This window comes from Cyclospora cayetanensis, unplaced genomic scaffold (assembly GCF_002999335.1).
Source record: "Cyclospora cayetanensis isolate NF1_C8 unplaced genomic scaffold, CcayRef3 CcayRef3_contig_120, whole genome shotgun sequence".
Taxonomy (NCBI): domain Eukaryota; phylum Apicomplexa; class Conoidasida; order Eucoccidiorida; family Eimeriidae; genus Cyclospora; species Cyclospora cayetanensis.
Window position 1 is genome coordinate 26,402 of NW_020312060.1, and position 10,129 is coordinate 36,530.

At 51.4% G+C, this 10,129-nt stretch overlaps 2 protein-coding genes across 2 annotated transcripts; both read left to right on the forward strand.

Annotated features, from left to right (window-relative positions):
* Positions 1-503: 503 nt before the first annotated feature.
* LOC34620115 (auxin response factor 7) lies at positions 504-1,635 on the forward strand. Its single transcript, XM_026336316.1, has 2 exons — positions 504-661; positions 825-1,635. Exons 1-2 carry the CDS (start codon positions 504-506, stop codon positions 1,633-1,635), a joined length of 969 nt encoding a protein of 322 aa, XP_026192101.1.
* Positions 1,636-3,549: 1,914 nt separating this feature from the next.
* On the forward strand, positions 3,550-9,876 carry LOC34620114. Its single transcript, XM_026336317.1, has 12 exons — positions 3,550-4,316; positions 5,027-5,094; positions 5,796-6,092; positions 6,252-6,383; positions 6,578-6,658; positions 6,776-6,876; positions 7,374-7,521; positions 7,965-8,050; positions 8,302-8,460; positions 8,755-8,851; positions 9,507-9,614; positions 9,653-9,876. Exons 1-12 carry the CDS (start codon positions 3,550-3,552, stop codon positions 9,874-9,876), a joined length of 2,268 nt encoding a protein of 755 aa, XP_026192102.1.
* Positions 9,877-10,129: the final 253 nt, after the last annotated feature.

Here is a 10,129-nt window from a genome sequence, read left to right on the forward strand (position 1 = left end):
CTGCAGGAGCAATGGCGCCTCCCACCCTCTCCTGCGAACTTCTTGCATTTCATGAGCATCAGATATGTGCCTACTGCTACTGCTTGACACCCGGTAAACCCTGCTAGCTTGCAGGGCTCACAGTGGCGTGCAAGTCTGCAGGAGCAACAGTTCAAAGGCGCAGCACAAACGCCAGACACCGCAAAGAGCATATCAAGAGCAAGTGCAAGAGCAGTCTCGGCGTCGGTGACATCAGAGAGCGCTGGAAGATACGTCAGCTCCGCCTCGAACAGCAGACAAGGCAGGCACAGGCGCCTTCGTCACCCAGCCTGACAGCAGCAGTCTCTGAAGGCGGCCGTCTCGCAGAAAGCAGGGGCATGGACGCCACGAGGGAAACAACCAACCAAGAGGAACAGGCAGCAGCAAGCACGAGGCGTAGTGCTTTTTCGTTGTTTTGCTCGAACGATCTTTGGCAAAAAGGGCCGTCGTGACCACTGCTCCTAATAATCTGCGTTCCAGCGGGGATGGCAGGGCCAGTTCAAGAGCCTCATCACATATCTTCAGATCTCCCCGGATCAGAGGGGTTACCATGCCCCTTTTTCTGCAAATGCGCCCCTCCAATGCCAGACCCCTGGCGTCCGCCGAACGCCTGTGATGATCTGCTGGGATTGCATCCGGAGAGGTAGGTGTAGTTTGTTAGTTCTTTCCAAGTAGTCAGCCTTGCGACTAGTTGCTGGCGGGTGCCGTCTTTTGCTCGAATCTTTCCTTCGATGGGCGTAGAGGCGTAGCACCGTGGCTTTGTTGCTCATATCCCACTTTCCCGCTGTGAAAGAGGCGTGCTGCAGGACGGCATTTGTGAAGCAGCAGGAAGCTCATTTCTGCGCGCGGCTTTGTCTGGCTACTTTAAGACCCCGTGCCATATACGGTCCTGGCCTTTTGTCTAACACCCTTCCGCACCAAACAAAATTCTTTTCCTTGCATCAGCCGCTGCCCCCCCTGCCCATACCCGAGGCTCACAGGTACCACCGCTTCACCCTCGTGGATCTTCTGGAGCACGAGTTGCCAGAAGCAAAAGGAGAAGCTCGGAGCGACGAGCAAGGATTCTTTTCTTCTCTCGCTGCAAGTGCTGCGGGGAACTCAAGTGGTGGCTGCAGTAACGGGGGCAGTACAGAGAAGAGCGCCAAGGCTACAGCGGCAACTATTGCCGCGTTCCTTCTTTCTGCTGCTCCTGCTGCCGCCCTGGGAGATCATGCCTTTCGCAAGGTGCACATGCAGCAGCAGCAGCTTTGTCAGGAGCAGCCTGCTCCGCCTGGCAGTGGCAGCATGCTGCGATCCTTCTCTGCCCAATTCGCTAGACCCCAGCAGCTGCAGCACCAACACGTTAGCAGCAGCAGCAGCGCTCTTGGTGCTGCACCCTCCTCTGTATGCAGCAGAAGAGGGAGGGCTGATAGTTACGTGGGCAGCGATGCTCAGAGGCCGCAGTGCATCCAGCAGCAGCAGCTGTTGCTGCAACAGCAGCAACTAATGCTACAGCAGCAGCACCAGTACCTGAAGCAGCAGCAACTAATGCTTCAGCAACAGCAGGGGGGCAACGTTACACTCACTAGGCAAGAAAAAAGGAGGAAAATCAAGCGGAGAAAAGTGGACGACTGGTAGAAGCGCAGATGTCCTCTGTTTGGTCTCGCGGTGTCTGCGCTGTTTTGTTGCTGCCGTCCTTTCTTGCTTAGTGCTGCTGCACCCGGTGACCATAGGTCCTTCCTTTTGCATACTGGCGTTCATACTGGTGTATCTAAAGGGAATCATGTAGCTAGTACTAGAATATGGCTGGAAAGTCAGTTGTTTGCTGCTCTCCGTCGTTTTCTTCGTTTTTTAAAAAAAGCGGTTGCGCGCCTAAGCTCCGGTGGACTCAAAAACGATTTCTCATCGCCTACCTTCGATACTTCGCTGCTCTCTGGACAGCCGCTGCACCTCTATTTCACGTGTTCTGGTTTACGCTATATCGAACTGTCGCACATGCCGGCTGAAGAACAGAGCAGCATGGCGCATGCCGACCGTTAGTGTTGGCCGGCATGAATTTATACTAAGTGTGAAGGGATTGACAGGAAGCGCCTTCGCATCCGCATGTGCATCCGTGGCATCCCAAGCCATCGTGTGAGCCAGTAGTTTCACCTTGGTCTGCCCAATTAGCGAGTATGAGCTCTGCTATGGGCAGCTGAGTACAAAGCCAAGCAAACAATCCATGCAGCCATCGCATGGGTCGACCCATACGTTTGGGTTTGCATTCAGGGTAAGCCTTGCGAAAATTCTCTACGCTTTTCAATTTCGCATTTCTTTTTGTGCCCCCGCCGGCCCCCTGGCATCAAGATGAGGTTTGCAGTTCCCAAAAGCCCCCTCCAGTGTTGTCGCTCTGGAGAGCGAGGAAATATTAGCTGTGGGTGGAGGGGGAAATATGCTTTTGGGGTTGACAGGGGCATCTGCAGAAACGCAGTAGAGGCGGTCCTTTGGTGCCCAATGGTCTTCCCCCGTGAGCTAGCAAACGCAATTTACCATGCGTGTGCCAAAGTCATTGCAGCCGTATTGGTTGAAAAGTAGCATGTTACAGATTTTCCCCTGGTTGTATCTCCGGAGGCTGTCGGAAAGAGCTCTCAATACCCCTGTGGTCACAGCGCCTGCCAGGAGGCGACTGCGTGCCATCTCCTGCGTCCAAGGATATCCATTCTTTAGGACTTAGGGGTATATTCCCCAAATTATGCCAGCAATTTCCTATCCAGCCCAATTATACAACATATCTGCTTCGCAAAACTCATGCTGCTGCGCGGCATTCGCAAGCTGGGCATCATCGAGCCGTGGAGTCCACGCCGCAGCTGGCGAAGCAGCAGCAGCAGTAAATGCTCCACTACAAACAACGGCCGCCGTAGCAATTACATTAGCCACTTTCCCATGTGTCAGACCCCCGTACTACCTTGTTGTTCCTAAAGGCTGCAGGTTTTTAAAAGTTCGTTCATGAAAAGCAAGCAGTGGAGCTCCTGAAGGGATCTTCCTATCAGAATTCACGGGGGTCACTTTTTCGGGCTGTGGTGGCCGTTAATCCCTGATTTTTATTTCATCATCTTCTTCTACACGGGGAGAAAGGCCATTTATATCGTCAGGCGGCAGCCTCCGCAACATCGACAGAGGCAGCAGGCACAACACCAACGTAGCAGGGCTTTAACAATGTCATGGGGTAAGTAACTGCTACACAGACGTCAAGAAGTGGTCTTGGTGCCTGTAGACCAACCGTAATCGCGTAAGGACCAATGGGCAGCACTGCCGGCACTCAAGTAGCCTTGCGGACGAAAGAGAGATGGAAAAGAGGCACAGCGACTGAGTTCAGCCTGCAGGGTTCCGGCGCTCCATATACATGACGTAGAGAGCTCCATCCATTTTGCCTTCCCTCTCACCGCTGGAGTTCGTCACCGTCTCGCCCAGAGCTTCTCGCATGCCACCTCTCGACGGAGCAGGACACATGAAAGCTGCAATCGCAGCAAGAGCAGCAGCAATGCCACTAATTTGAGCAACAAAGGCCCTGGCATGAAGCACGTTTGTGAGGATCGGGAAGGTCAAAGGGTACTTGGTCAAGTGCAGACGGCGCTAATGCCAACGGCAAACGCCGTAGATGGCCATCGCAGGATGGGAGGCACAGAGGTGAAAGACTCCCCTGCATCGCCTCCTGGCCAAACGCAGATTCATGACCAGCAGAAGCGGCAAGCATCTGATTACTCAGATTGTGGTGGCGGTTGTCTGCCGTTCGACGATGTGGTGCCCCTCATCGTGCATCCGCTTTTCGAAGAGAACCAATCTCGGTGTGCTCTGCCTGGCCCTCCCGCGCCTCCTCCAAACGTAAGACAGCAAAAGCAAAACCAACAGCTGCTGCACGAACAGCAGCAAGAGCTCCAGAAGCAGCAGCATGAGTGCTTGCAACAGATGAGCGAAGAGGGCGAGCTAGCCATGCGGTGGGAGTGTAGAATGGTGACCCCATGCATGGGATTGGGATTGGACTGCCTATCTGGCGAAGGCTGCGGGCTAATCTTTTGTGATCGCCCTTTTTCACTGTTTAGCAACTGCTGCACCGTAGAGTTGCCGAGGCCCTTTCTGATCAATTCAAGAAACACGTGCACTACCGCCCATCCGCTGGGTTCCCAGCCCTCCATGAGTATCCCTGGACTCGCTGCCAAAAATGAGAAGGCGAAAATCATGACTCTACTTTCTCCTGCTGAGAAGGGTCTCCCGTTACCACGTGACGAGGATACCTGTATAGACACCTCAATCAAGCCCCTCAAGCTGTGTGTCGCCACGTGGTAAAACTGTCACACACAGAGAGAGCTTTGGCACAGCACGCAGTCTTGGCATAGCATGAAGCACGAGAAGCATGTGGAGGAAAAGACCCATAGGGGCTGGCTTCTAGGCTTGGCGGTTTATAGAGCCAGTCTGCAGTGTGGATGAGGCTGTGCTTCTATGAGTTGTCATGCGTCTCCAGCAGGTTCATATGGGGATTTTTACCAGTTCGTATACCTATCGAATGTCCACGTTGTCTTATTTATGAATTTTCGCGTAAAATGTACTGGGCTCCAATGCAGGTCTTTTCGGGTTCAGCGAGCCAGGCTGTGTTCGCGAGTGCGCGTGTCCTTCAACGCTTCCGTGCATGGAGATGCCTAACATGAAAGTGCAGATTGGCAAGCATCCGTGGTTGAGTATTTGTCTATTTGCTTATATCTAGGGTTCTAGAGGTGTTTAGCGCGTGAAGCCTATGCAGAAGCCATGCCAGAAATGTTCTTTTTTTGGAGTAAAAAGTCTTACGATTCTCTGGTAGATGCGTCTCACTACACGCAGCAGTCTTTACCATCCTGCTTGTCGCGTGTTGTTCTGCATATGTGTGTATGCTGTGTTTCCGGTAGCTTGGGTCGTTGATCGGGGTTTTGTCCTTTTCAGTGTCTTTGAAATGTGTATGATGGGTGTATGTTGGATGGTCTGAGGAATTTCCTGTTTCTGTCTTTGCTCTGAAATGCAGGAACACGGAGTATCAGGAATTTGCATCGGAGTACATATCCTCGCTGGAAGCTCAGCTTCATGCCAGAGGTGTGCTGACTCACAGTCTTCGAAATTCCGTGTCTTGATTCCATTCGGTCTTGCTGCTGCTTACTTGATCGCCTTGTTGTTCTGCGCTCGCCTCCCCTCAAAACATATGCCTGTTTTCACTTTTTCCAAAAAGTCCGTTGATTGCGGCTGTGCCCCTCCGTCAGATATACCTCGGGTGCATCCGTTTATAGGTCCTATATGCGGATCCCGCCTCTTCAGGCTTTCTTCACCTCCCCTCCTTTTTCTCTGCCAATGGCTGCGCAGCTACCCGTACCCGTATTATATCCTCTGATCCGTTTGTGTCTTCCACGGTGTTATTTCTGCTGGCATTGTACGTCAGCATGCACCTTTCATGCTTGCCTGTCTGTATGAGCTTGCCTTCTCCCTTGCCGTACACCTTGCTCCGCACATCGTCACCTTTTAATTGCTCGCCATTATTCATCCCCTTAGCTGGCCCTTATCGTGTGTATCTGCGACTGTGGATGCCTCTTTTTGCCTCACTAGCTCCGCTTCTCCCCGTCTTCTGCTTAAGATGCTTACGCTTTGCCTTCTCCCGATCATCCATGCCTTTTTCCGTTCAAAGTCTTTTGCGTTCTTCTCTCCAACTTCAACATCAATTGGTCCGCCCAAAGGTAATGGGCCGTTCCATGTCACGTCCCCTCCAGCATCAATTTTGCTTTCATTTGTTTCTGCCACCTCAGGGCAAACTCCGACAAAGGGGGCCTCGACACTCGTCAACTTGTATGAAAGTGAATCTCAAAGTCTGCAGTACGAGGCAGCGCAGTCCACCACCTCTTCTCTCACTATTGATCCAGATATTGAGATGGAGAGCCGCCAGGACAGCTCAAGCGATGCGAGCACTCACACCGACGAGCCTCCACTCATCCAAAGACACTCAACACTGTGCCTCAGCAAACCAGGGCCTAATCAGCAGCCTCTTAAGGACTGGTTACACCCCGGATACGATATATACGTGGTCACACTTCAGGAAGTCACCAGTAGGTGCACTCAGATCCGGATGACTTTGTGATCCCACATAGCACACCACTAGGGTGCACCATCAGCGATTTTCTGCCATCGCGCCGAATGAGACTCTAGGTTTTATAGTTATAATTGCTCTAGGCGCCGACTTTGGGATACTCTGTCGCCGCATGCAGATGACAATATTTTTAGCACCATTGGCCTCTACCTGGAGGTCGAGCACGGCGAACGCTACCTACGAGTGAACATCGGGGACGGAAAGATATCGGGACTTGGCAAAGGAGCTTGGACAAAGAAGAAAGCTACTTGTAGGGAATGCTTCTAAGGCAACGTTTTTACCCCAAAGGAAGAACAGTGTACGGGCTACCGTACTCGGTTCTCAAGCGTCAGCGACAGCCTCTAGTGGCAGTCACGGCATACACTAAGGAGGTCTTGCATGTGATTTGTTTCTAGCGCACTTGAAACTGCACATTTTCGCCGGCGCTTTGCCTTCTCTCCGCAGCATTGGCTTGCTGGATTCGAAAGTCCGTATGCGGCCCCCAGGGACCAGTCAAACCACTTGCATACAAGGCCTTCTCCTTCAGTACGTTGCTGTGTCGGTTGGTCAACGCTACTCAGAGCTCAACAGCTAGTTCCCTTTTGGGTCGGAACTTAGGGATAGACCTACGATGTTGCACGCGTATGGTGTTCTACGCCTCAGCAATGATAAATGGGAGCAAGGGTGCAGTTACGCTGGTGCTCAGTATTTACGATCAAGTTGTTTGCTTCGTCGGATGTCACATGCCGGCCTCAGGCGTTAAGGTCAGTCCAATGCACTTATGTATCTCCGCCTCTCTCTCCCATGGCCTTTTTTCGCTACTCTTTCCCGCTGTGTTTCTGCGCATGTCCGTTTAACTGTGGCTCCATGCATGCATTCGCCTCCTTTGTATGCCGGGGTCCCTTTGAGTTGCAACAATTACTTTCCCTCAAGTTACTCGCTGCCTGGCTTTTCCTTCGTATGCAGTCAACTGTGGCCTTGTCTCCCCCTCCGTGTCTACGTTGAGCTGTTGCGTGAGTGGGAGTTTTTCTAGTTTAGTTGAACCATTGCCTTCATTCGAAGTATCTGCTGCGCTGATTGTATACTATACACACCATGGTTTATGCGCCGCCGTTCCGCGTAGTTTCCGGTTATTTTCGCTAAGCACGTGAGCCTCTTGCCTATGTCTTTATATGTATCTGCATGCACGTTGGTTGCATACACCTGTCCGAGCATGCATCCACGCCTTTTTATGTGTACCGTTGGTGCCATACTGCTGTAGGAGCGGTTACGCGCTCGCCAGCACATCCGGAAAAAGCTGGGTCAAATTTATGGCAGCTCCATAGACGTCGACTTCGCACGTGTTTTCCATCACGTCATTTGGGCGGGGGACTTCAACTTCAGGCTACAGGCCTCGCCGGAAGTGTACAGTAAGCCGCCACGCGTGCGGTGCAGCCAGATGCCACCCCGATGTGCTGATGTGTCGATATGCAGGACGCGTGTATAGGGATCTGCCGCTTCGTTTGTATCTGTGTGCGTGCACCGTCTTTACATTTGTATGGGTGCAAACGTAATATGTGGATGGGTGCACTGCCTTAAAGGCAGCTTTATATATTTATAGGAGCCGCTTCCGTATGCACATCGGGCATCCCACAAAGGTGGGGTCTAGCCTAATAGTGCGTCGTGTGCTTTTGGCAGTGATCACTAGGGTAGGGGTGAGGCGGTGAGGTTCGATAAGCTGGGGGCCCCTCAGCGACATCCGCCTTCCTTGTTTGCAATTAAGTCAAGGAAGTAGCTATGAGGTGTTCACTCGTGCTCTTCTCGTTGTTGGCCACTCTGTGGGTAGTGGGGTCTATCTGCGCTACTTTTGCAGTGCCCCTGCTGCAAAAGCTGGATATTAAGGGGCTGCTACAATACGACGAATGCACAGAAGATCATTGCCAAGACATGGAACGCCATGTACATCCCAACGCGTGCATCTTCTCAAATTTCAGTTTCCCTGATTCCGTGCCCGTTTTCTGTCGCGTGATTACGTGGGGACTTCAGCACTACTCCTGAGCAAGTACTTTGGCTCGCCATTGTGTGCTTTAGTGTATTTCTAATGAAGATTTTAATTCTTCGACGCTCGTCTTTTCTGTCACCTTCGCATTGTTTGCTCTGCATACGATTTCTGCTACTGTCATAAGCGCGTACATATTCCTGTGGTGCAGCAACTGCGGGAAGCCCCAGTTGAGTTTTTGCCAACGTATAAGAAAGCCGACGGCCGTCCTCCATTAGACACAAGCGACCCCGACTGGGTATTGAAAGAATACCAGACACAAATGAAGAAGGGCGTTTTAGGGCAGAAGATAGTTGAAAGACCCCCTTCTGTGCGTATTCCCCCTTTTTGTCATCTTCAACGCAAAGCAGTCCCTGTCCGGTCCTGTCGTACTGAGCTTGTGTAATGCTGCAACGGCACTCTTTGAGTATATGGCATTGAAAATTAAGAATCCACCTAAACGAGAGCAGGTCATCTCAACGATTTGGTCGACTTAGAGTACCCCATTCAGCATATGTGCGCGACAGACTTCCTTCTTGCAAACTATTGGTGTGTGTCCTACAGTTGGCACTCAGTGGGGTAAATTGTATTCATCTCTGCATTGCATGTGTTTGCCTTGCTGCAGTGGTGCGACAGGGTCTTCTTTTGGTCAATGGCTGCCGTTGCCGCCAGTCTGCGAGCCATACCCGGCGCGTACTTTGCTGCCACTCCAAAGGAGACAAGTATCGTCACACCCATGCAAGGGCGCCTACAGTAGCCGTATATAGTTACTTTATTGCACGTGTGTTTCGCCGTGCGTTGTGTATAGAACCCAGTAAAAGTATTCCTGTGTGTTATTTCGCGTGTGTGGCTGTGTGTCTGAATAGCCCTCTCATCTCCTTGCCTCTAGATACACCTTTTCCTGTAGACAGGTGGCGCATCTCTACCACTTCGTCTGAGTGTCTATCTGCCTGTTCAATTCGGTATGCACTGGGGAACCCTTTCTAATTATTCCTCTTTTTAATTGTTACTTCCCAAGTGTTCATTCACCTACAGCAACCTGTTGCTCTTTTTCACTCTCTCGGTCTTTTTATCGCATATTTTTGGTCAAGCCGTATGTCTTTTATTCAGTTTCACTCGCCATTGCACACCTTTTTTTATGTTGCATGCTTTATTATCTCGTGCATCTGCGTGCCTCTTTGCCAATGTGGGTTCCCTGATGTGTGTCGCTCCCTATATTTTTTCTTGCGTCTTCGTCTGTCCTCATGCAGCGAGGCTCCGAAACTGAGCAGCACATTCTACGCCCTACCCCTGCGTGCTGATTTAATTCTTAGAATTAATATGCACCTGCATTTAATACAAGCCAGCAGGCTCTGCTGCTTGTTTTTCCTTCCACAGGTGTGCTGATGGCAAGCGACCACTCTCCTGTGGGCTGCGGCTTCTTCCTGTACGCTCTGCGGGGCGAAGGCCCCTTGACTTTCTTTGGGAAAAAAAAAACCCCGGGCCGTCGAAAATCCAAAAGCATTTCAAAAGCAAATTTTTAGTGGAGCCCATTCCAAATAATGCAGCATCAGGCGATACCGGCGCGAACTCAAAAACTCTCACAGCACCGGAGTTTTCATCACACGCAGACGCAGTAAGAGCAAGTGCGAAACAAGCACTTATGTACGAATATGCTTTGAACGACACAGCACCGTATGTACCAGAGTGGGTGCTGCACCAGCGAATTTATAAAAGGAATGTTGGAATACCAACTCGACCAAAGTGATAGACACTGACAGCCCGCTGCAGCAAATGCAGCAAGTTTGACTGCCCCAGCTACCTCCTGCCCTAAGTGGAGTAGGACTGCTGGGATAAATCACCAGCAAGTTTGTACAGGCTCTGCAACAGAATGTACAAACCGCCGTATTGTTTGCTCGTTTTACTTTGACACTACAGCGCCCTATGGATTACGATTTTTTGCACCCGGGAGCGGTAGGCAGGTAGTTGCCCAGTTGGTATGCATATGCACCTTTGAGCAT

Bases quoted from the DNA above. Each gene is read 5' to 3' on its own strand.
- LOC34620115 (XM_026336316.1), top strand. From the start codon at position 504: ATGGCAGGGCCAGTTCAAGAGCCTCATCACATATCTTCAGATCTCCCC. The intron at 662-824 runs GTAGGTGTAGTT...GGCGTGCTGCAG, and splicing joins CTGGGATTGCATCCGGAGAG to GACGGCATTTGTGAAGCAGC.
- LOC34620114 (XM_026336317.1), top strand. From the start codon at position 3,550: ATGAAGCACGTTTGTGAGGATCGGGAAGGTCAAAGGGTACTTGGTCAA. The intron at 6,877-7,373 runs GTCAGTCCAATG...ATACTGCTGTAG, and splicing joins TGCCGGCCTCAGGCGTTAAG to GAGCGGTTACGCGCTCGCCA. The intron at 9,615-9,652 runs GTCGAAAATCCA...GCAAATTTTTAG, and splicing joins GAAAAAAAAAACCCCGGGCC to TGGAGCCCATTCCAAATAAT.